The following is a 27,338-nucleotide window of genomic DNA, read 5'->3' on the forward strand; positions in this document are numbered from 1 at the left end:
ATCTCAGATGTCCAGTATACTGGGAAATCCCTTTGGATTAATTTGGCCAGAGGGAAGGACAAATGCTTGTATCTTGGCGTAATTTACAGACCCCCAAGACAACAGGATGACCTGGATATGGAAATAATTGGAGATATAGAAAATATCACCTTGCGTGGAGACACAGTATTGCTAGATGATTTCAACATGCCTGATGTGGATTGGGTTACACTTACCTCTGCTTCCGGCAGCAGCAGGAGGCTATTAAACTCTATGAAGGGAGCAAGACTCAGGCAACTGGTGCTGGAACCAACAAGGGATCAGGCAATACTGGACCTGATACTTACCAATGGAGAAAGTGTCACAGAGGTCTCGGTGGGCGACACATTGGCCTCCAGTGACCACAACATGGTATGGTTCAATCTCAGGAAAGGTTTCACTAAATCTACCACACTGACCAAGGTCCTCAAATTCAAGGATACAAATTTCAAAGAAATGGGAGACTTCGTTCACCAGGCACTACAAAGCCAAGCAGAAACTGATAACGTGGAAGAAATGTGGTCGACTTTGAAAGCCACCATACAAGAAGCAACAAACCGCTATGTTAAATCAGTAAGTAAACGGCGAAGGAACAATAAGCCACAGTGATTTACTGCGGAGATCTCAGACCTCATCAAGGTGAAGAAAAAAGCATTCATCTCTTACAAACAATCGGGGAAGCAGGACTCTAGAGCAGACTACCTGACCAAATCAAAAGCCGTCAAAACAGCAGTCAGGGAGTATAATTCCACATGGAAGAGTCTCTGGCAAAGAACATCCAGAAGGGAGATAAATCCTTCTTCAGGTATATCAGTGACAGAAGAAAAAACTCAGGCGGGAATGTACGTCTTAGGAATCCAGATGGAGACTATGTGGAAAAGGATTCGGAAAAAGCCCAACTATTAAATGAATACTTCTGCTCGGTCTTCACCCGAGAAGCGCCGGGGCTTGGCCCTCAGCTACAGACAAGGGTTGGCTCAGTTGACCCTTTTAGTAACTTTGAGTTTACGCCCAGCAGTGTCTACGGTGAGCTGTCAAAGCTCAAGGTTAACAAAGCAATGGGGCCGGACAACCTGCACCCCAGGGTGCTTAGGGAGCTAAGTGATGTCTTGGCGGAGCCATTGTCTGCGCTCTTCAACCTCTCCCTTAGTACAGGCAGCGTCCCGTTGGACTGGAGGACGGCTAACATCATTCCACTCCACAAGAAAGGCTCAAAGATGGAGACAGCAAACTACAGACCAGTGAGTCTAACATCGATAGTGAGCAAACTAATAGAAACTCTAATCAAACACCAATTGGATAAGATCCTGGATGAAGAGAATCTACGGGATCCCCGACAACATGGATTTACTAAGGGGAGATCATGCCAATCCAACCTGATCAGCTTCTTTGATTGGGTGACGGAGAAGCTGGATATTGGGGAGTTCCTAGACATTGTGTACCTGGACTTTAGCAAAGCATTTGATAGCGTACCACACCGCAGGTTGCTGAGCAAGATGAGTTCTATAGGATTAGGTGACACATTGACGCAATGGGTTGGGAACTGGCTTGGAGGTAGGCTTCAAAGGGTGGTGGTGAATGGCACCCCCTCCGAAACGACAGAGGTGATCAGTGGAGTGCCACAGGGCTCAGTCTTGGGCCTGATCCTATTCAACATCTTTATAAGGGACTTGGCAGAAGGGCTTCGAGGTAAAATAACATAATTTGCCGATGACGCCAAACTAAGTAATGTAGTGGGCAAATGCACAACAGACGAAGATTCAATGCCCGACAACATGATACACGACCTACTCCTACTGGAGCGCTGGTCTAGGACATAGCAACTCAACTTCAATGCCAAAAAATGCAAAGTTATGCACCTGGGCAGCCAAAATCCATGCAAGTCTTATACCCTTAATGGCGAGATCCTAGCAAAAACGGTAGCAGAACAAGACTTGGGGGTAATCGTCAGTGAGGACATGAAGTCTGCCATCAAGTGGAGCAGGCTTCGTCCAAGGTAAGACAAATCATGGGTTGCATACGAAGGGGTTTCGTCAGCCGTAAGGAGGAAGTCATTATGCCATTGTATAGATCCATGGTGAGGCCCCACCTGGAATACTGTGTGCAATTTTGGAGGCCACATTATCGCAAGGATGTGCTGAGACTGGAGTCGGTGCAGAGAATGGCCACCCGGATGGTCTCAGGACTCAAGGATCTTCCATACGAAGAACGGCTTGACAAATTACAGCTATACTCGCTCGAGGAGCGCAGAGAGAGGGGAGACATGATCGAGACGTTCAAGTATCTTACGGGCCGCATCGAGGCGGAGGAAGATATCTTCTTTTTCAAGGGTCCCACGACAACAAGAGGGCATCCGTGGAAAATCAGGGGCGGGAAACTACGAGGTGACACCAGGAAATTCTTTTTCACTGAAAGAGTGGTTGATCGCTGGAATAGTCTTCCACTACAGGTGATTGAGGCCAGCAGCGTGCCTGATTTTAAGGCCAAATGGGATCGGCACATGGGATCTATTCACAGGGCAAAGGTAGGGGAGGGACATTAGGGTGGGCAGACTAGATGCCGTGGCCCTTATCTGCCGTCTATTTCTATGTTTCTATGTTTAGTAGTGTGAAGAGTTTCAGTCTTTGGGAAGCAGAGCTGAGATTGTGATGTCATAACGCCTCATTCCACCAATAAGAGCCAACCTCATCAGTGATGTCACAATAGCTTGATTGTCCTGTACTCCCCTCTGCCCACCAACCTAGCCAGCAGATTAACCGTTCCTCTTAACTGTACCCATGTCATATTGTTTGTCTGTCTTGTCTGTTTAGATTGTAAGCTCTTTTGAGCAGGGACTACTTTCTTCTTCATTGTAACTGTGCAGTGCTATGTGCATCTGGTAGTGCAATAGAACTAATTAATAGTAGTAGTAGCAAAGGCACATATGCTGATCTGGAGATGCACATTTCACAGCAGATCTATCAGTTTAGTCTTTCTCTTTTCTTTAGGTAACAATAGCATCAGAGGACAACTAGTGTTCTCTCTTTTTATAGAACTTGTAGTTGTCAAGTGAATTGACAGGCTGTGGTAAAGTTAGAATATTAGATGTAAGGAAAAAGCTGACTGATAGGAGTGACAGAGGGAGAGAGTTCACCTGCAACTCACCAAATTTTGCCAGAGAACAGATAATCCACTTTCAGAGAACAAAATAGAGCTCAACCGAGCCACAAATCTCAGATAATGGCACCACATTTGTACGAGGCAGAGCAGAACTCGTTCGTGACACTGCAAACAAACCCAGCAAAGTGGTGGGTAATGCAATTTCAAAGTAAACAGCAAGGTTCACCTGAGACCCAGCAAATAGATTCTGCCAGAGAAAAATAGCAGACAGATTGCAGCAAATAGAATTTAAAAAAAGATGATATACTAGTGCTCATGTACCCAAGTGGCAGATATCAGGATGAAAAATGCTTATTCCCAGGAAAGAATGGCTGAAATTGAAAAACACAAACAAGTTGTGTAAACCACAGATACAGCAAGCCCACATACACCATCACACAAGAGAAAATTAATTAAACTTGTGACCTGGATTGGTCAATTTTGGAAACAGGATACTGGACTTGATGGACCTCCGGTCTGCCCAGTACGGTAATGCTTTGGTACTTAACTATAAATAAATGTCTCAAGCAAACACAAGGGTTTTTATCCCTCCCAATAACTGACTCCAATTTGCAAAGGTAATCCTCTTTAGTCCATTGAGAAGAGGGGAATAGAAAAACAGCATTGATTCATACATTCACTTTCAATTGTGTGCAAGCTCTGAAATAGCAACAAGAACAGTGGAACAGAAGATCCTGGATGTACAGGAAATTTCAAGTGCATAAGTTTATTATTCTCAAAATGTTGTTTGATAACTTCAAGAAAAACTCCATTAAATACAGAAAATCTGTATCAAGATTAAAACAGTAATTGCACCATGTGCTCTTAGCTTACAGGATATTCTGGGAACCCAGGGCCCTACACAGGCCATGTTTCGGCAGTATGTTGCCTTCCTCGGGGGTCCCGGTGATAATCTTGAACCTGAGATATGTGGGGAATGGCTGTGAGCAATGGACAGGATTTCAAGGTGCAATCCATACAAAGAACAATGGAAAGGTAGCCAAATAGATAACACCAAATATTGACTTGCTCGACAATCAGTATCCAAGGTATAGCAAAAGTGAAGTTACACCTCCATATTAACAGCTAAAGCTCTCAGATAACCAAGATATACACTGTCACTACTAAGACATCAAAGACAAAAAAAAACAACAACTTCCATGACAAAACACATCTCAGTCTAAGCAGAGCTAGAATATTTGTCAGATCTGTCAACTAAAGTGTAAACTGCAAGCTAAACAAACAGGAAAAATTACCACCTTTGCAGGAAAAAGCAAAAGACAAGAACAATCAACAGAGCCTCACTTATCCAAGAAAGAACTCCCTATATTGCAACAATAAGGAAATGCATATCCGAAATCCAGAAAAGTCCTTTTCTAAGGAGACAAGAACCACAACCAGAAAAGTCACATATACAGTAGAGGTTGCAAGGAGACCAGAATCATAGTGCAGCCTCCACCAGTGTAGGATCAGCTCCAGATAAATCAAAGATTCAATATTGCCCACTATAAAGGATATGCTGTAGATTGGACACAGAGAAGAACTAAGATGGGGGGGGGGGAGTTATCTAAGTGGGCAACCATGAAAACATGGGTTATTTACTGTTAACCTGGGTTATTAGTAACCAGGTATTATGTGCTAAGATAGCACAGATTGTGGTAAAATAACACAATTTAACAGTAGCCCACTTTAATAATTTAGGTTCTCAATGACAGCAACAAACAGTACATAATTTCCTATCTGAATAACTTATATACATCAGAACTAAAAACTGTAAAAAATGTATTCCTAAATTCTGTATATATTTTTGCTATTACCAGCACATAATTATGAGATGTTTGTAGTTTCACAGCTGAAGTCTCTAGAAATAGTAGTACAGTATTTTTTACTTTGCCTATATATATTATATTTACATTGCATCAAGTAATGATAGCACCTCCTGAAGCAAAATACCTGCCATATAGTAGCTGGAACATCTGATATCCTCAACCTTTGGAGATCAAGGCAGACTGGCTGATATTCAGAGCTGTATAGCTAGCTGGGAATGGCTCTTGGCAGATTAAAAGGGCTAAGTCATCTAACTACTGCTTTTCAGTGGGAGATAGCCAGCTATCTTCCGCTGAATATCCCGGTGAGCTGCTAGCAATGTCACCAGCTATGTCATACGACATAGGCAGTCAGCACCAGTATTCATTGGCTGACCGTCTAAGTTGAACAGTCAGACAGACCCACCTAAATAGCAGCCCTATTTTGGGCCACACTGAATTAAATGGTCAGCCAATGAATACCGGCTTGGCTGGCTATGTTAGATTCTGCTTAACATAGACCAAGACTTCAATGCTGGTCACCGAAAATGGCCTCAGCATTGAATTTCTGGGTTTGCTCTTGACTGCAGGTAGCCAGGCTGCCTCCAGTGGTCTGAAAATTGGGCCCAGAAACTCCAAATTCATTAACAGTGTGATAAACCACGAAAATGTTATATTAAGGTTAATCCTAGCTAGGCAAGGACTGAACTACATATTGCCCTACAGCAGTGGTTCTCAATGAATATCTACGAGAGAGATTTACACGCAGTGGAGTTAGTGCATGCAAATTTATCTCATGCATATTTATTGTGGATATCCTGAAAATCTGAATGATTTATAAAATCACCCCCTATACAGGGACCTAAATTCATGCACATGAGACGGATCGCAAACAAGCACATATTTTAGGAAATGATACCTTATTTTCATCTCTTGGATAGGTATAGTTTACTTGGGCTGATTTAGGGGCTCTTTTACTAAAGTGTGCTAAGCCCTAAAACTTGGTTAGTGAGCCATATAAAGGTTCACCGCAAGGCTAAGGAGTAAATATTCAGCCGGTGGCAGCAGTCGGTGTGTTTTGGTCGCCACTGGCATTATGCCTGGATATTCAATGCCGGGCAATATCCAAGCATAGGCACTGAGGCTTGGATTCTTTATTGGGCGCCCGGTCTCAGAAGCCGACGGGTATCCTATACAGAATCGTGCCTAAGCCCGCCTAAAAAGAACCCGATTCTCTAACGGACATCCATGTTACAGATGCTAGTTAGAGAATCAGGTTGCTGCTGAACCTATCGTGGCAAGGGATATCCCTGCTGCTATAAGTTTAGCAGCTGCCCGTTCAACCACTCCCCCCGAATGAACGCGGCAGGAGGGATGCCCAGTCCCTCCTGCCCGGCAAACCCCCTCCCTAACGAACATATTCCCTGTCCCTCCTGCCTGACAACCCCTCTCCCTAACAAACGCGGCAGGGATGCCGTTTATGAAATCCGGGCCTGAATATCCACGTCTGTGCAGTTAGCTATCCATTATATGGTTCAGGACTCTTTTTACAAAGCCACGGTAAAGATGTCGCCACAGTAAATGCACTGAAGCCCATGTGGTAGCATCTCTACTGCAACTTTGTAAAAAAACAGTTTTGAGAACCCCAGCTCTACAGGATTCAAATACCTGTTAGTCCTGCCAAAAGAAAGAAAGGCAGAGCAGGAAAAAATTAGGGGTCAGAGTGCGAGGGGCATAATGTAGTACAAGGAAAGGTGTGCAGAATTTATTATTCCTATTAAAAATAGCAATATTTAGACAATTGCCTAAATTGCACTATGTATCAGAGCAAGCAATGGGTCATGGGTCTATATATTCAAAACATGGCCATCATCTTTTCTTTTTTCATAAATACAGACTTTGTCATGCAAGCTCAATTTCAAATATTACTTAACGGTTATCTGTGACCATGGTCATTTCAGGGGGGAAACAAGTGGCAGAATGCTTAGGAATGGTGACTTCCTCGTTAAAGGTCTAAGGGCTAGATTCACTAACCCCCGATTCCGTGTCTGATCCATGCCCGATTGCATGCAGGCCGACAAATTCACTAAAGGCCTGCATGCAAATGGGGATGATTGTTGACACGCCCCCCCCCCCCCACCCACTGCATGGATCACTAGAAAGCGATCCTTGAGCATGCGCAGACCATCTTCCTTGCCTGTAGATGGTTTATGCATACTATCAGTAGGAAACTTTTTAAAAATTTTTTTAGCAAGCCCGTGGTTTTAACCCGCTTTAAGCCTGCGGGGAAGGGCAGGAGAGATTCAGGGCGGCAGGAGAGATTTGGGGCTTAGAGTAGGAGATTGTGGAAGGCTACAGGTCAGGGCAGAGAGCAGGGCGGCAGGCAGGAGAATTGGGGGTTTTAGCACAAGAGACTGGTCCTCATCTGTCTGCCAGCCAGTCGATAAGTTTAGTGAATCGCGTCTTCCTGCTTTGCATGCCGATTCCCCTAATTTGCATGCATGGATCAGGATTGAATCGGAGGAGAGGTTAGTGAATCGGGTCGGAGGGAAATCGGATCGCAAAGGGCTCACAAACCTATTGGTACACGATCGGTTTGCTTAGTGAATCTAGCCCTAAGACTCTAAAAAGTGCAGTTGCTGAATGCTGATATATTTATAGATAATGAAATTGTGTCCCTGACTCCATGCATTGTGTCAGATTTTTCAGACTCTACAATGCAAACTAGGCCAATGTGATCATTATGGTATAGATCACCTCATTTAAGCTATGAAAAACATCAGAGGCTATCTCACTGTACATGTTTGCATATAAACAGAGGATTATGTGTCATCGATAATGGCTCATGTAATTGATGGCTTATGGGTCACCAATTACATGAGTCCAATGTGCCATGGGCCAGTTTGCCAAGCCCATTACTTGCTCTGCTATTCATTGATTTTCTGTGGTACTGTAGAGAGAGTGCTGCAAAAAAAATCATTAGACTGCCACAGCATTATCTGGAAATCAACGGAAAGGAACATGCAAATTCCATCTAGTTATTCAGAGAGCAGGTTGTCCTTTTCAATTAAAAATTCTAGAATGAGTGAGGATAAAAGAGGGTAGGCTTAGGATTAATGTAAGAAAATATATCTTTACGGAAAAGGTGGTACATGAGTGTAACAGCCTCCCAAATGGAGGTGGATGGTATCTGATGTCAAGAAAGCATGAGACGGGTTCAAATAATCTCTGGAGGGAAGGAAGGGTTCTTTTACAAAGCTACATTAGTAAGTCCCAGTGTGGCAAATGCAATGCAGCCCATAGCAATTAAATGATGTGAGTGACATTTGTCATGTGAGAATTAATAATGTGGCTTTGAAAAAAGGGGTTCAAAGTTTGGTAGTTGGTGTTGATGAGAAGAGTGGATATGGTCTTAGATATCAATTTGCTATGTTTCCATGTATATTAAATTAAATTTTCACTACAGGAATATAAACATTATATATTATTAAATTGTAAACTAAATAAAATGCTATGCTACATCAAAACTAGTACATCTCAGCCCATTTCAGTACAAGTTCATTATTACACCTTTTCTGTCTTATTTTTAACTTTGAAAACAGTCTTCACAGAACAGAGACCAGTGATATCTCCATGCATCAAACAAGACACAAACAGGATATGCTAATGATCAATGAAAATCTATATTTCACCAAGGGCTCCTTTTACAAAGGCACACTAGCAGTTTAATGCGTGTAATTGCACACGCTAAACTGCCAGATGCACTAGCCGCTACCGCCTCCTCTTGAACAAGTGGTAGTTTTTGGCCAGCACGGCAGTTAGCGCGTGATGAAAAGCCTGCTAGTGCGGCTTTGTAAAAGGAGCCCTAAGTCTCTATACTTTTGAAAGTGTATTATTACGGTTTGGTTCTTTAGTGAAATTATGAGAAAATTAATTTAAAACTGAGTTAGTATGGGTCAAGTAATGCTAGAAGATCAATGATGTTTACCTGTCTTAGGATCAATGGAGAAGTAAGGTTGTCCCTGAAGAATACTGTAAACCACTCTTGCACTATTCCCATATGTAGGGTCATCAGCATCTGTAGCTTTCACTTGAAAAACGTATGCACCTGAAAAATCATATACATGTCTCAGATTGTCTGCAAATATATGCGTTAAAAAATTTCCTACATTGTAACTAACTTTTAAATAAGTTAATTTGTCTCCATTCTGAGATATTTCCAAACAGATCGTGATTAGGTATCATAAAACAGAAGAAAACAGTTCTCCAATAGCTAAAAAGGATGACTGAGGAACCAAATGTAGAGTTTCCAACAGTCTTTAATCAAAGTCTTTGTGACAACACAAGCTGTGTTTTGACCCTTAGGCCTGGTATTACTTATTGAAGGTTGTACTTGCTGAAAGAATCACAGGCTGTAGTTTGCTCTGGATACCCTACCCTATTGCTAACATGTGAAGAACCAGTTCCAAGTCCATCTTGACTTTTTATGAGCCAGCTTTGTGGGTGCTTAGCCCCCCCAAGATCATTTGTAGAAGCTGCTCTTCTATTTTTAATACGTAATTTTAGTCAACACATTTTTGTTATATGATGGCATGGGTTAAAGATTGGCTCAGTGGTAGACTTCAGAGGGTGGTGGTAAATGGTATCCTCTCAGAAACTCAGAAACGTCGGAAGTGACCAGTGGAGTGCCGCAGGGCTCGGTCGTGGGTCCGATACTGTTTAATATCTTTGTACAAGACCTGCCTCAGGGATTTCGAGGTAAAATTACACTATTCGCCAAAGACGCTAAGCTATGCAACATGGTTGACAGCGCAACCGTGCCCGACACTATGAGGCAGGACGTACTTTTACTGGAACAATGGTTTAATACTTGGCAACTGAGTTTTAATGCCAAAAAGTGTAAGGTTATGCACCTTGGTAGTGGTAACCCCAGCAGAACATACACCCTAAATGGTGAAACCTTAACAAGAACTGTCACAAAACGGAACCTGGGTGTAATCATTAGCAAAGATATGAAGACTGCCACTCAAGTGGAGAAAGCTTTGGCCAAGGCTAGACAAATGCTGGGTTGCATCCGAAGAAGTTTTGTCATCTGGAGTACTGTGTTCAGTTTTGGAGGCCACATTATCAAAAAAATGTGAAGAGAATGGAATCAGTTCAGCAAATGGCCACTAAGATGGTCTCAGGACTCAAGAATCTCCCATATGAAGAATGTCTAAGCAGGCTGCAGTTATATTCTCTCAAAGAACGCAGAGAGAGGGGAGACATGATAGAGATGTTCAAATATCTTACAGGCCCTACCGAGGTGGAGGAAGATATCCTTTTTCTTACGGGTCCTACGGCAACAAGAAGGCATCCGCTCAAACTCAAGGGTGGGAGATTTCATGGTGACATCAGGAAGTACTTCTTCACTGAAAGGGTGGTTGACCATTGGAATGGCCTTCCATGTCAGGTAGTTGAGGCCAGCAAGGTGCTCGACTTCAAGAAACGATGGGATAAACATGTGGGTTCACTTTGGGGAATTGCTTAGAGGGAGCGCGTTAGAGTAATAGATCACTTACAGGTCATTGACCTGGGGGGCCGCCGCGGGAGTGGAATGCTGGGCATGATGGACCTATGGTCTGACTCGGCAGAGGCGATGCTTATGTTCTTATGTGTGTTCTTTTAAGGGGAGGGTTCTTTTAAGGGGGCAGACGTGTTCTGCCGTCATACTCTATGTATATGTCTAGTATTCTGACTCCTGATGCAGGCCTAAGGAACAAAAAATGGCTCATGTTGAGTCACCAAGATTTTGTTTGATTAAAGCCTTTTGGAAACTCTACGTTTGGTTACTCAGTCATCCTCTATAATCATTGGAAAACTGTCTTTTCTGCTGTTTTGTTCTATTGCATAGACTGTGCAGAGATATTTGCTCTTCTGTTTCACTTAGGTATCTTAAAACACATGATATGCAGTCTGCCAGTAACTTTTATCTTGTTGCCTGTTGACTATCAGCAATGTGTACTTAATACAATTAAAAACATTCCATAACATAACAATCGGCTTATATACCGCAGGACCGTGAAGTTCTATGCGGTTTGCAAATATAAGATATACAACTGAATGGAAGAATTAGTTATCCAAACCTAGGGAAGGAAGATGCATTGGCAACCAAGACAACTTAACGAATGCAGTATGTGTGTTGGGTATTTGGGGAAGGAGGGGGAGTACATCATTCTTGCTTTATTCAGACATACAAGAAATATATCAGTGCTGAGAATCTAGTGGAATGTATATGGAAATATCTTTATTTTGTCATAATAAACTACTAAGAAATATAGATTAATCACCTGAGCTCTCTTAATATACTATACAGCAGTGGTTCCCAACCCTGTCCTGGAAGACCACCAGGCCAGTCGGGTTTTCAAGTGAGCCCTAATGAATATGCATGAGAGATATTAGCATATAATGGAGGTGTCAGGCATGCAAATCTGCTCCATGCATATTCATTAGGGCTATCCTGAAAACCCGACTGGCCTAGTGGTCCTCCAGGACAGGGTTGGGAATCACTGCTATACATTATATATCTATGTATCTTGACCATCCTCTCTCCCCAAACTGAGGGGTGTGAGGGTTAAGGATAGTGTGTTCATTTAGAGATCATTAGGAAACAGCCTCTAGCCCAGGGGTGTCAAAGTCCCTCCTCAAGGGCCGCAATCCAGTCGAGTTTTCAGGATTTTCCCAATGAATATTAATGAGATCTATTTGCATGCACTGCTTTCATTGTGTGCTAATAGATCTCATGCATATTCATTGGAGAAATCCTGAAAACCCGACTGAATTGCGACCCTCAAGGAGGGACTTTGACACCCCTGCTCTAGACCATCAACACTGGACTTTCTGGATATCCAGCAGCACTTCTAGGCTGCTGTGTGCCCAGAACTCAAAGGGGCATGTTGGGAGGTGTGTTATGGGTGGACATCAGGAGGTCTTAGACCTGGACTTCCTGCAGTAATAATCAAAGCTTTCCTAGGATATCCTAGATGGAACTTAGACGCAGGCAGTTAGACCTGTTTTAGTTGCATCTAAGTGCCGCAAACCTGCCCAAACTAACCAGATGACCACTGGAAGGATTAAGGCAAGAGCCTCCCTTACTCCCCCCAGTGGTCACCGACCCCATCTCACCATCCAAAGATGGGGGAAAAAAAACAGTACATTGAGGGCTTGCCATCCCTATCAGCTGAGCCAGTTTCTGGGATTCCTGCTGGCTCTGCTGATAGGTATTCACTTGCCAGGAACAACTGAACTGACAGGGAGATTCCTCTCTCCCTCCCTCCTTCACGGGCACCGATCCCTTCCAGTACACCTCCAAAATAACCAAATAAAAAAAGATCCACCGAGCCTTACACCCCTCCCCCAACATCCCCAAACATTCTTGGATATACTTCCTGACATCCCCATCCTCCAACATCCCCAGAACCCCCATCTCCCCCATCTCCTTCAACATTCCTGGACACCCTCCCCCCCAACACCCCCGTACCTTAGGATGACAAATCAGTAGGAAGGAAGCCAACTCCCTCCGACCTATAGGGTTACATGTTCAGAATGACAAGAACTTCTCCCTCCCAAAGCATCTTGGGATGCAGTGGGAAGGGCCTCAGGCTCTGATTGGCTTGAAATATGATTTTTGGAACCAATTGTAAAACTTACATGAGGGGCAGACTGAATAAAGCTGTGTAAATTTCAATTAATGCCAATTAGCACCAATAATTGCTTGTTAAGATCCCAATTACCAGTGCTAATTATTTTGTTATCCAATTAAATTTCATGTGCATATTGAGTGCACAGCCAACTGTAGATGTGCAACTAATAGAACCATATATAGAATTTGGGTGTAGGTGCCTAACAGTAGGTGACACATTATAGAATGAGGACTGTTTTGTGGTTAGCCATGGGGATTTGAGAATTTGCGCATGCAAATTCATACACATTAACTTGCTTTAATGCAACAAGATACATATGAATAATGAAATCTCCATTTACCTCAGAAGGGTCAATATACTAACAAGGCCAGTGGTCTCCAATGAACGGCCTTCAAATTCCTGTATTGTGCACCCTCAGTTTGCTGAAATTTTCTTCAAGTCCTACTACTTTGTTAAGTTCTATCATGTCTACTCAGATAATGCATTAAATGTCTGAAAAAAGTATTGCCATAGGCCAGGCATGGACAAAAGTTAGCATAGGGCAGATGTACTACCTACTATGCCTACACCATATGTACATGTGGCTGTTGGACAGGTCAAAGGTCAGAATTTAGATATATTGCATATGTACTGCATAGATATGATAAAGCTAGAGAAACCACAAAACATTTGTGTTCAGAGGATTTGTGTACAGTGGAATCTTGGTTTACGAGCATAATTTGTTCTAGAAGCATGCTCATAAACCAAAGTGCTCAAATATCAAAGCAAATTTCCCAATAGGAGGTAAGAAAAACTCGCTTGATTCGTTCCCCAAGGCCACCAGCGCTGCTCCACCTCACCCCCCACCCCCGAGGCCACCAGTGCTGCTGCACCTCACCCCCCAACCCCGAAGTCATTGGCACGCTTCCCCCCCCATGAACCGGCATCGCCTCCCTCCCTGCCCGCCCAAACACATGTCCTCACCCGATTTGGCACCGGCACGCAACACCAACCCACAGGACGTGCTGGTGCCCGAAGATCCTGCCTCTTGCCTGGACTTGGCAGGTGCCAGAAGGCCTTGACCATGTGCAGATGCCTCAAGGCCCAGTCCAGGCAAGAGGCAGGATCTTCGGGCAACAGCAAGTCCTGTGGGTTGGTGCTGCGTGCCGGTGCCAGATCGGGGTGAGGACTTGTGTTTGGGTGGGAAGGGGGTGCCATATCGTGGGGGGGGGGGGCGATGCCGGTTTGTGGGGGGGGGGGGAGGGCTTACAAATCGAGTCAATGCTCAGTTTGTGAGGCATGATATGCTGGAGTGTTTTGCTCATCTTGCAAAACACTCACATACCGCGTTACTCGCAAACCGAGGTTTGACTGTAAGCAAAAACACAGAAGAGTAGGGAAAGGAATTTGGACTTGTATACCACCTTTTGTAGTTTTACAACCACACTCAAAGTGGTTTACATACACGTACTTAAAGTATTTTCCCTATCTGTTCCAGTGGGCTCACAATCTATCTAATGGCCCAGGGTCACAAGGAGCAGTGTGGAGTTTGAATCCATAACCTCAGGGTCCCAGGCTGTAGCTCTAACCACTATGTCACATACTCCTCCATGAAAACAAAATGTTCAGTGATATATTTATATATATCATTATATATTTAACTAGAATAGGTTTAAATGTGTAAGCTTGAAATTTTTTGATGGGCCTCATAACTTTCTCATACATTGTGGCCTTTTATATGAAAAAAGGTTGGCGACCACTGAACTAGGCACTTCCTGAAATTAATTCATGTTAATTTGAAGTAATATAGGTTAACTGTGCAACTCATGTTAATACAGTAAACCCCTGTGAATCTGCGGTTCGTGAATCGCGGACTCAGTCTTTCACTGGTGCAGTTACTGCGGGATTGTTCATAGTATTTTCTGACTGTCTCTTCTGGGAACTAAAGTCAGGCTACACCAATCAGGAGCTGCTATGACACGTTATCTGGTGCATCAAAGCAGCTCCTGATTGGTGCAGCCTGACTTTAGTTCCTGGAAGAGGAAGTCAGAAAATCCCGCATTAACTGCACCCGCCGCCGCCCCTGCAGCCCTCTCCTGCCTCTGATCTGCTCCTAACCGCATTTGCAGTTTTTTGAAATTTGCGGGTGCTCCTGGAAAGGAACCCCTGCAAATTTCAGGGAGTACTGTAATTGCAGTTGTAAATCAGGAATCCTGTATATAGAATATCAAAGCTATTGAGGATACAAAAAAATATGTCCTTATAGGCAACCAGTTGTATGGCTATCAGGTGAGATAAAGTATACCCTTAGCAATATGAGCTGTAATATCTGAGCAGACTGAATGGGCTAGTTAGTCTTTTTCTGCTACCAACCACTATGTAAAGAGCACACTTGGATTCTTTTTTTGTAGCCCACACATTTAGAGTGGAACTTCTGACACTGTTGATTAATGCAATCATTAATGCAGCTTAAATTAACACTTGCACTAAAAAAAAATAGAGGAACATCAGAAGATTTATGACATGAAGTTGTCAGCTCAGATGGTTTCAAATCTTTCAGCACTGGTGTGCGTTCAGTCTAGTCACAGAGGCTTCAAGATTATAGTACTTGATGCATAAATATTAATGGAATACATGACAATGTTTAACTTTCTAAAGCATCTGTAAGAACAGGTAAAGCAATATTTAACCACTGCTGAAAACACGTACTTTACACATCTTTGAAAGGAAGCAGACATTTTGACAGCTTTCAGATGGATCAGTCATGTATAAATATGTATGATGTCATTTATCAAAACGCTGCACACCTTAAGCTGAATTTGATTCTCATTGAAGAGGAAGAGTGAATAAAGTAAAATGCAACAAAAATAGAATGGCAATAAGATACATGAAAAGCACAGTGTGCCTCACTAGACAGATCATGAAATTAGGAATACTTTAATGTGCTCATTCTAGGTTCATGGTTTCTAATGCTACATAGAGGGGCAATTTTGTGAGAACATCTAAGTCCAGCTTTGGACATTTCTTGCAAGATATCCAAAGTTGGAGGCAAAGAAATAGGCTAAAGCCCTCTTTGGCCCAGGCACCTAAGGCCCCTCCCATTTAAGGGGCCTTAGGCACCCCGTATAATCAGGGCTTTAGACCCTCCAATACATCCTTGGATACATAGGGAGGGCCCAAGGACTCCCATTGGAAGGGGGTCTAAAACCCTCATTTTCCCAGGTGTCTAAAGCCCCTCCCTGGTACATCCCAGGATGCACTGGGAAGGGGAAGGCTCGTCATTGTGAAGAGGTGGGCCTGCTAGCCAGAGGATGTAGGCATCTCTTCGACTGGCCTTAAGGGCATATCGTGGAGGGGTGTTCAAGAGTATTAGTGTTAGGGGTCATGGGTTCGGTAGGGGACTGGTGTGTTAGGGTGGGGGTATTGGTGGTTAGGGGCATGTGTTCAAGGGGGCCTGTGGGCAGGACAGGATGGGCATCCCTCCTGCCAATGTTGGGGATCCCCTGCCACAGCCGCTCAGCTGATCGTGGCAGGGGTATTTCCTCTCCGATCAGCTAAGCCGGCAGGAATCCCTGAAGCCATGGCTTCGGGAAGCACTGCTGGTTTAGCTGATCATGGATAACTTTCCCTGCCGTGATCATCTTATGGCTGCTGTGGCCTGACTTTAGGATCCCGCAGTGACATAGATAAGTGGCTGATATGTGGGCCAGGGTTTACCGGGCCTATATTTCAGCTACCTATCTTGGCTAAATTTAGGCATGATTCTGCAACTGGCACTGTCGACTGATTGACACAAAATTGGCAGCTGCTTTTAAGGTGGCCACTAACATAGGCACTAGTTACAGAATCTGGCTCTTTTTGCCTCCACCACCACCACCACCACCAGGAGGCATTTCCAAGGTACCAGAAACACTCTGTAAGAAGAAATGAGCAAAGGACTGGTATTCTGGAGGATTACCAGGTCTAAAATATGAACCATGCTACATGTAGAGGGAATTAAATTATCTGGGGGAAAAACCACATCACTAAGAAATGATAAAAAATGAAGCAGGGTAGAGAAGTTCTGGTAAGTCCAAATGGATGTTAAAGTCCCACAATTATACTAAAATCAGAACAACGGATATTGGCATCAGCCAGAGTCAAGAAGACCTTTTCCCAATCTTGGGAAAATATTGTCAGGTGACCGTAACAAATCAAGAGAATAAATGACAAAAGAGCAGTAACTAAGTGAAAGAATCTCTGGGTATGGAAAAGAACCTGTCAATAACACAGAAACATGAAAATCAATAGATAAGCAAGTTGCTAAGCCATCCCCTTTTCTGGAAGTCTTAGCAGAATGGTATGCTGTGAAACTTGGGAGAAGGCATTGGTAAGGACAGGCCTCCTCCATGTTTTTGAGACACATTTTTGTAACACAGAAGATATTGAGACAGTGGCTAAAAAATAAAATCATAGAGGGGGTGATGTAGTCCTAATAAAATGGCAGTTAAGAAGTCCAAAAGTAAGAGGAGAAGGGCAGGGCATTAATAACAATAATTATTACCTGAATATATTTGTTACAATTTCAAGGACTAGGTTGAGAAACCTGATTGCCCTCTTAACAACAAAAAAAGTGATGGTGTTCACAATTATCTAATTGCACAATTTTAGTCCAAGGCAAGAACACAGTCTAGATCAGGGGTGTCCAACCCACAGCCCATGGGCTGCATGCAGCCTTGTGAAGTATTTTGTGCAGCCCTGATCATGCTTGAGGGTGATGCGGTGTTTTCCTCTGCCGCCCCCAGGGGTTTACCGTCTTGCTGGCTCCCTCCTCCATCTTGCTGCAGCATTTGCTCAAAGCCGCGAGCAGCGGATCCTATGTGCCTCTTGCGGCTGACCCAGAAGTGTTCCCTCTGACGTTGTGACATCAGAGGGAAAGCTTCCAGATCAGTCGCAGGAGGTGCGTGGAAGCTGCTGCCCCGCGACTTTGAGCGAATGTTGCAGCAAGACGGAGGAGGGAGCAGGCAAGATGGTAAATACCTGGGGGCGGCAGAGGAAAACACCGCATCACCCTCGAGCACAAGCAGAGTTGCACAAAATACTTCACAGGGCCGCATGCGGGAGGGAGAGAGAAGGGTATGTTGGGACTTGAGAGGGAGGCGCTGCCCATGGCTTTCAGCAAAAAATGACTAGCAGTGAGGAGGGAGCTGGCTTGAAGATAAACCCTCAGGGCACAGAAGGGAGGGAGTCTCACATCAATAGTGTGTAAACTCATGGAAACACTACTTAAATGTAAACTAGACATGATTTTGGATGAGGGGAATCTAAGGGATCCTAGTCAACATGGATTCACTAGGGGTAGGTCATGCCAATCCAATCTTATCAGCTTCTTTGATTGGGTAACAGGAAAGCTAGACTCGGGAGAGTCTCTGGACATTGTGTACTTGGATTTCAGTAAGGCTTTCGACAGCGTCCCACACCGTAGACTATTAAACAAGATGAAATCGATGGGGTTAGGTGAGACACTACTTGCATGGGTCAATGATTGGCTGAGTTGAAGACGTTAGAGGGTGGTGGTCAACGGCACCCTCTCTGAGACATCGGAGGTGACCAGCGGAGTGCCACAGGGCTCGGTCCTGGGTCCACTCCTTTTTAACATATTCATAAGGGACTTGACACGAGGGCTTCAGGGTAAAGTAACACTATTTGCTGATGACGCCAAACTAGGTAATATAGTAAGTGAAAGCAATCTGCAGGATGGTATGACGCAGGATCTGCTTACGTTGGAAAACTGGTCCTCGACATGGCAGTTGGGCTTCAACGCTAAGAAATGTAAGGTTATGCATCTCGGTAGCAGAAATCCATGCAAACCTTACACTTTAAATGGAGAAATGAAGGCCGCCAAACAAGTGGAGAAGGCCTCATCCAAAGCAAGGCAAGGAAGGCAAGGAAGCTTCGTTAGCCGCAAATCTGAAGTCATAATGCCACTGTACAGAACCATGGTGAGACCTCATCTGGAGTACTGTGTGCAATTCTGGAGGCCACATTACCGTAAAGACGTGCTTAGAGTTGAGTCGGTTCAGCGGATGGCCACTAGGATGATCTCGGGGCTCAAGGGTCTCTCGTACGAAGAAAGACTAAACAAATTGCAGCTCTACACTCTAGAGGAACGCAGGGAGAAAGGGGACATGATTGAGACATTTAAATACATCACGGGATGTGTCGAGGTGGAAGAAGACATCTTCTTTCTCAAAGGACCCTCGGTCACAAGGGGGCATCCGCTCAAACTCAGAGGAGGGAAATTCGATAGTGACGTAAGGAAGTATTTCTTCACAGAAAGGGTTGTAGATCACTGGAACAAGCTTCCAGAGCAGGTGATCAAGGCCACCAGCGTGCTTGACTTTAAGAATAAATAGGATGCCCTAGTGGGATCCTTACGAGGGTCGAGTTAAGGAACAAGGTCATTAGTACTCAGACTTAATGGGGTGGGTCAGTAGAGTGGGCAGACTTGATGGGCTATAGCCCTTTTCTGCCGTCATCTTTCTATGTTTCTATGTTTCTAAGGGCGTGAGACTTGAGAGGGAGGGAGCACAAACTTAGGAAAAATGATGGAAGGAGGGAGGGGCATGAATGAAGGGAAGAATGAAGGGAAAGATAAAGGGGAGCATGAGCCATAAGATAGAAGAATGGAGGGAGTGAAGGAACGATATGTTTCTTTGTTTCTAGATGAGGAAGATAATAGAAAGGGAGAATTGGGTGTCTGAGTGAGGGAACGCGATGGTGTAATTGGAGAAATAAAGCAAGAGGAGAACTGTTGGGCAGAGAGGAGGGACGGAGACAGAGAGAGAATTATTGGACATGGTGGTGGGAGAGGAGTGAGGCAGAGATGCATAGGCGCAGAGAGAAGGGGTAGAACATGCTGGGCCGAGGAAGCTTCCTGGACTTTTTTTTTTTTTGGGGGGAGGACATTAAAAGAAGTGCCAGATTGGGCATGGGGGGGAGAGCTTATGGAACCAGAAACAGAAGACAGAGAGAGAGATGGTGGGCAATGGTCTGAAGGAAGAGAAGTTGGACCTGCGGTGGTATGGAGGAAGAAGGAAAGAGATACTTGAAGGGAGAACTGTTGGGAAGAGAAAGAAAGACATGCCAACAGAGAAGTGGGGCACCTTACTGGGCACTGCTGTAAACTTCACATAAAATGTGCCACATGCACATCTCACCATAACCTCCTTATAATGTAAGGTGAGCCTCTTCAAAACTCCCCCAATACTTACTATACCTACCTATCTACCATCTCAATAACTCTTATGGCTGCAGGTGGTACCTATATGGCAGTATAGTAAGGTTTTGGTGGGTTGTGATGATGTTGCACTTCCATCATAAATGTACTGGTCAGAATGGCCTATGGGTCTGGGTCCTCCTCTCTATAGTTTACTAGAAACAGATATGTAATTTTTCATTCAGATTTATGTGGGGTGGGTGGGGGTCTGTGACCACTGGGGTAGCGTGGAGGGATCATTGCTTAATCTCTTCAGTGGCCGTCTAGTCAGTTTGGGTACGTTCTATACACTTAAACACTTCTAAAATAGGTCTAGGCTAAAACATCTATGCTCCGCCTAGGACGTCCTGCAAAAAGTTTGATTATGGGTGCAGGAAGTCCAAATCTAAGCCCACCCTTATCATTCCTCTCTACATGCCCCTCTCTGGAACTCGGAACTCTGGATGAACAGTGGGCCAAACGTCGCATTAGATGTCCAGAAATCCATTTTAAATTATCAGCCCTTGGATATCCCAACGATTGAGGTCCAAGTGTCAACTTAGATGTTTTTTTTGAATGATTTAATTTTTTTATTATGCCCCTAATTTTATCAGCTAAGAAAAAAGAGGAGAAACAGCCATCGTTTGTAAGACCATAATAGGATATTAAGACCTTTCAATATCATAGCATAGATATTGTGAAAGCTCAATGTTAAAATCTTTGAATAATGGATACTCAGTTTTCTTATTTATAGACCCACAAAACCCCTAATACGAGGAAAAATGGCTTTAAGCTTTCAGCTCTGTTTTGGTATTAATGTTTCCAAACATCCTAGGAGTTTGATTATCAGACTGATAATGTAGTGCATTGACCTGAAAATTCAATGCCTGTATCTGGACATAGCCTGGCATTGAATTTTGCTGTTTTACACGGGTGGAGGTCAGCAAAACACTGATCACCGGCTGTGTATTAGGCCCAATAATACTACTAATTTCTAAAAAGCAGCTCTGTAAGTCATTACACTATAGTGAAATTTTGATTGTCTCTCTTAGCGTCTCATCACAAACCACCAACCTACCCGTAGATCTGTTTGCACAGTTCCTATATAGCGTGTGAAAACATGTATTTGTACAAGGAGATTCTGGAACTATCCTTGCAGGGTTATCCATTCAACAAAACTGAAAGATTTATTTCTTCTATTGATTTCCTCATAAGACATTTAAGAGTGATATAAATTTACAAGAGATGCCCATTTCTAACTTGGGCAATTGTAACTGTGCTGCCCTTATGATAACAGAGGCTTTATGAGCCCTATGTTTTAAATATGAGCAGCAGTTGGGCAGGGTTATTCTTTTCCAATTCTTCCTTCCTGACAGCAGATTAAAATAAAATGCATATGTATTTATTTAAATCTGCTGTATAAAATGTATATGTATTTATGTATTTGTATTTATGTGTATATGTATGTATATATGTATATATATGCATGTGTATATTAGATGTATTCATATATATATGTATTTATATGTATATGTATTTATTCATTTAAATCTGCTGCCAGGAACATATAAAATATATAAAATATATTTCATTATTATTTTTGCTATTTCTTCAAAATTAGCCATGACCTTTAAATCAATACTGTCATTCCTTATCACAATCAATGAATGATACCAGCTCCTGTCAATTACTTTAGTATGCTGTTCACAGTGTTTTCAGCATGTGTTTTTTATTTCTATAAGTTGTAGCGTTAGAATAACATTTCCAAAGCTCTTAGTACCCAGAAGGCAGATACATGTAAACCCCAGTGAAAAATTGTTATGATAATGAAGGCATAGCAAAGAATACTTGAAATATTTGAAACAAAACCCCCCAAAATATTTTTAGCTTGTTTAAAGGAACTAAATAAGTGAATTTAAACAACGGTTATCCCAAAAATAGTAACGAAGACAAAGTACATCAAGACAGGATCCTTGAGATAAGAAAAAGCCATTGGTTGTTAAAACTATTTGACTCCCATTCTTACCCAAGAATTCCTCGTTTTCTTTCAATTATGGTTATCACATACAGATCTAGACTATTACAAAGTAACTTTGAGGTTTGTCTGTGACTTAATACCCAACAAAAATATATTATGGTTTACGGTTTATTATGCTTGATATACCATCCTTTCTGGAAGCATAAGAGTGGTTCGTATACCAAAAATTAAACAAAACAAATCCAGAAACAAACAAACAAGAAATAGAAAAAAAAAACCCTCCAATGTTTCATAGGATAGAAGAAAAGATAATTAAAACAGTCAGTCATACTAGAGAGAACCAGTTACACAAGCATGACTTTAGATGCATTAAACAACCACTCAAGCACAGTAGGCACTAGCATTCACTGTCCTGGTGAATTACTCATATTTTGTTCCAGTCTTTTTCTAAAATCTTCCCCAAATAAATGAGTTTTACTCTCTGATTTGAATTTGAAGAAGGGAAGGTCAAAACAGAGTGCCTTCAGTAAAGAGTTCCAGAAGGTAAGGAGAGTACAATATAATACACAAGTATATGTAGCTGACTATTAATGAGTGAACATATAGCCCTAACAGGACTCATAGAAAATAACGGTGAAAAAAAATAGGAGGAGGGTTCTGGTCGCTCCAATAGCTGACCTTTTCAATGGTTCTCTAGAGTCAGGAGTGGTCCCTCTCCACAAAAGCAGAAGTAAGAAGGAAACTGGGAACTGCAGGCCAGTTAATCTTACATCAATGGTGAATAAATTTATGAAAATGCTTCTAAGCAAAGGATATAGAGGTTTCTAGAATCAAATGGTTTGCAGGGCCCAAGGTAGCATGGTTTTACCAGAGAAAGGTCTTGTCAGACTAATCTGATTAACTTCTTTGACTGGGTGACTAAATAGTTGGATTTAGGAGGAGCACTAGATGTGGTATACTTAGATTTCAGTAAAGCCTTTGACACAGTTTTGCATAGACATCTTGGTCGCCAAGACGTCTAAACTGCCTAAAACATTCAAAGTTATACCACATTTTTGACCACTTAGAATTTCAAGATGAAATTTTACAACATTATTTATTTTTACTCTCATATGTCTATGTACTTAGTGGAATGAGAATATTTTTAAACACGGCAAAGTTAGATTTTTAGCAACATTTTTTGCATATCCTAAAATGGATTCTCTGTAAAATAAAAAACATGGTAGCAACTTACTGTTAATGACATTACAGTGATGTACACTTTTGTCTGGGATGCAGTGTTGGAGGCTTATCACAAATTCCACCCAAAGCTGGAAACAATTGTCAAACTCAAAGAAGCGAGGCAGATGATCTGGGACAGCTTGTCATAGGGCCAATTGATAATGCTTTTAAAAATATCCCTAAAGCTAAAGTTGTACACTTTTGACTTGATTCTCAAACTCTAAACGTAAATTAGGCAGTAGTAGACACCCTATGCTGCCTTACTTAATTGGTTTAATTGGTGATAAATGGCACAGTAACTGACTAAGTCATTTAAAACCAATAAAAAATTAATTTTAGAAATGTAGATGCTTGCAGGTACCTACAAAGGGTTCATAGACAACGGCGCGAAAGACAAAAGCGCACACCGACAATTGAGCGCAGCGCGCGCCACCGCGCTGCTCTAAATTAAAGTTTTTAGGGACTCCGACAGGGGGTTTTGTTGGGGAACCCCCCCAGTTTACTTAATAGACATTGCGCCGGCGTTATGAGGGAAAAAGTGAAGTTTTCAGTAAAATGTGGGGGGTTACAACCCCCCACAATGCCCCCACAACGTGGCGCGATGTCTATTAAGTAAAGTGGGGGGGGTTCCCCCCCACGCCCTCCCATCGGAGCGCTAAAAACAGTAATTTAGAGCGGTGTGGCAGCGCGCGCTGCGCTCAATTGTCTGGGCGCGCCTTTGTCCCGGCGCGCTTTTGACCTGACACCGTATTGACTGCTAACAACAACAAAAAATCATCAATGTTCTTTCAGAAAATTGATTTTTTGGTACCCTAAGTTACTTTTCCCAACTATGTTGTTATTTTGGGTTTTTTGATTGAACAACCATTTCTGAACCTTGCTTGGCCTGAATTTTTTCCTAAGTTTACTGGTCCCAGAATTATTTTAGCCTCCACATTCAGCTTATACTCTTGTCTTGGTCAGTAAGAGAAATATTTGCACTTCCCGGCCTATTATGTTGACAGTCAATCCTCCCACATTTCAAAGTTCACTAGCTCCTGGAACTTACCCCAAGAAGCACGACCTATTCCTTGGATATCATCCTTTGGCATGAGTGCGGTTAATGACAGAGTTAAATAAAGAGGCACCCGGATACCCACTTACTTCGGCGATCGCATGATTGCTAATTGCAAAATCTTCTAACTGATTCAGGTATAGTTTTACAGATAAAATTTCCTTGTAAATGTGTGGTATGGCACAAAGCACAGCATGTATATTTTTACCTTCTTAATAGTTTTTCTTCCTGGCTCATAAAAATAGGGTTGTAGCTTCTGAGGGAACTAGTCCTGAGATTAATACCCAGGGGCCGTTGGAGCCTTCTTGAACTTAGTGCAGTCTTGATTTTTTCTGTTGCCTTTTTGTTTGTATGTAATTTGATAGTCTACCCCTTCATAATTTGAAAATTATATGAATTTATATAAGCCTCAAATTATTGAATCATTATATTAAACTTGAGCCCTCTTTTACTAAGGTGCGCTAACCGATTAGTGCGCGCTAATCAATTTAGCGTACGCTAAACGTTAACGCAGGCATGTTAGTCTATGGACATGGAAGCGTTTAGCACGCGCTAATCAGTTAGCGCACCTTAGTAAAAGAGGGGGTTGGTCTTGTATGTATATTTTTTCTTGTACATATCCAGGTTTTGGGGTTTTTTGGGGGGAAGTTATACATATTAGATAAAATATCTAATTTCCCATATTTGTACAGACATATGTAGATCCAATACATTAATAACCTTGGCATGTTCAAAGAAATTGAGTCATCTACAGCCAAAACAATAACTGTTATTTCTCATTGCATTTTGATCCTTTTTGAAAGGCTATGTTTATTATGAGAAAGGATTTTAGCAAAAAAAAAAACCCAAAAGAGGAGTACTGGAATATAGCAAAAAAGAGAGAAAGTCTCCCCTGACCCAAATCGGGTGATGGGGGAGAGACAGTCCTGATAACAAATACATGTTAAATAAATTTTTTTGTGTGAATGGGGAGTCTTCAGTCCCACAGCCCACAAATGGCAGCTGAGCATTAGGGGTGGTGTTTCCCCATTTGCAGGCTGTGGGACTGAGGACTCCCCATTCATACAAAAAAAATATTTAAAATTTATTTATCAGAACTGTCTCTCCCCCCTCACCCGATTTGGGAGACTTTCTCTCTCTTTTTTTTTTTATTATGAGAAAGGAGCACAGAATTCTTTTCTGTTGTGCCAAGGGAACATAAACAGATACATTCCTTAAATAAAAAAAACACCTCTAATATTCCACTGCTGTAGTGGCCTTGGACATAATGAAAATGCAGGCACATGCTCAGGATCATTGACAGAGAGAGCCAAGATGGAAAATCACTGAGCCATCATGTCATCTTCAGTTAGTCCTCTGTCAGCAGTTCTATAGCTGACCTTCTGGGATCAGTATTTATTTAGTTTAAAATTCCTTACCCGCCTAACACCTAGAATGGGTTCAAATTAAACATAGAATTCATTCACAAAAAAGACAACGGTTATGACAATGCACATTGATACATAAAACATGTCTTCTTTTATAGTGAGATTGGCAACAAAACATCCCTTCCAACTTAATAAGTCTTGAACGGTCTTCTTAAATGCTCCACATATTTCCCTGAACATAAAATGACCTAGCTCAGCAACAAAACTTCTTCATAAACAAATGAGTCTTGAGCAGCCACCTAAAGTGTTCCACATTCTTACACAAACATACTTGATCTAGTAATAAATTTCACAATCTAGCCCAGTGGTTCCAACCTTAACCTGGGAGTAGAGAATGACACGGTGACAAAATTCATCACTGTTCCCGTCCACACGGATAACCGCGGGGAACCATCTTCATATCATTCTTTAAGGACAGAGGGAAGAATCAGAGTATGAATGGCCACAACCACTGACCCTCATGCTTTGCTTTGAAGAATGCTGGTGTAGAAGGACTGAGGTTGAAATAGACACTACAGAATGACAGTCTCTGGTATCCAGAGCATATTGTGATGTCATAATGCCTCATTCCACCAGTGCCTAAGAGCCAATCACATCAGTGATGTCACAATGGCTTCATTATCCTTGGCTCCCATAAGAATCAGAGTATGAATGGCTACAACCACTGACCTGCAAGCTTTGCTTTGAAGAATGCTGGTGTAGAAAGACTGAGGTTGAAATAGACACTAGAAAATGACATGGGATTATTTCCCGCGGTTATCCACGGGGACGGGAACGGTGATGAATTTTGTCACCGCACAATTCTCTACCTGGGAGTCCATCAGCCAGTCAGGTTTTCAGGATTGTCCTAATGAACATTCATGGGGCAGATTAGCAGGCCTGTCACCTCCATAATATACAAATCTCTCTCATACATATTCATTAGAGCTATCCTAAAAACCTGCCTGGCTGGTGGTCACCCAGGATAGGATTGGGAACCACTGATCTAGCCCATCCTGTTGAGAAAGATGCCTGGCTTGTTGACATATAATGAGTCCACCACCAATTTCATTACTGTTTCCAACTTTAATAATCTTTTGGGCATATACACAGTTAATGCTTTCTTCAGGTAATTTGTCATTTGACAAATTATCATAAAAACCTTATATTGAACTCTACATTTCACCGGGAACTCCAAGATTATAACTATTTCATCATGCTGCCAAGTCTGGCATGTTTTATTTATTTATTTATTTAAATATCAATAAATAATTTGCTCCACTTAATCAGCTGAGAGTATTATCTAAATGGAAGAAAAAGCCTCAGGTTTGCTTTGGCGGGGCATAAATGCTCAAGCCTCCTCCACCCACATCATCGGCAGATTATTTATTGATATTTATATTTATCCACATTCACTTTTGTAGATTTATTTTTTAAATATTTATATCCCACATGTCCAAAGTTCCAAGTGTATTACACAGGTAACATACTAAAGCATGTCATAACATATATAAATCATGTCATACCAACAATAATACATAAAATTTCTTCAGATTTCATCACATCAACAATCTTACCAAATCTACCACTTAAATATGATTAAAAGCCTTCCTTAAAAAACAGGCTTTCAAGCTCTTTCGAAAAGTTACAAATGTACAAGTATCACATTACCCCCCCTTTTGTTCATTCCTTTTATGTTTTTCTTTCTCTCCTATTTAAAGATTGTAACTTTCTCCCCATTTTCCCACACAATTCTTGTAAGTTTTAACCCATAATATAAAAGTCATTTTGTACGTCAGCACCAATATTTTATTTGCACA

General features: G+C 42.3%; 1 protein-coding gene across 5 annotated transcripts in view; it reads right to left on the reverse strand.

Moving 5' to 3' along the window:
- Positions 1–27,338, reverse strand: part of CDH12 (cadherin 12) — a 799,528-nt gene that overhangs the window by 147,979 nt on the left and 624,211 nt on the right. For all 5 annotated transcript variants that reach the window (XM_033935287.1, XM_033935284.1, XM_033935288.1 and 2 more), the window contains one exon: positions 8,950–9,069. In XM_033935287.1, coding sequence (XP_033791178.1) covers positions 8,950–9,069 — 120 coding nt within the window. The remainder of the gene's footprint in view (positions 1–8,949; positions 9,070–27,338) is intronic.

This window comes from Geotrypetes seraphini, chromosome 2, assembly GCF_902459505.1.
Source record: "Geotrypetes seraphini chromosome 2, aGeoSer1.1, whole genome shotgun sequence".
Lineage (NCBI taxonomy): Eukaryota > Metazoa > Chordata > Amphibia > Gymnophiona > Dermophiidae > Geotrypetes > Geotrypetes seraphini.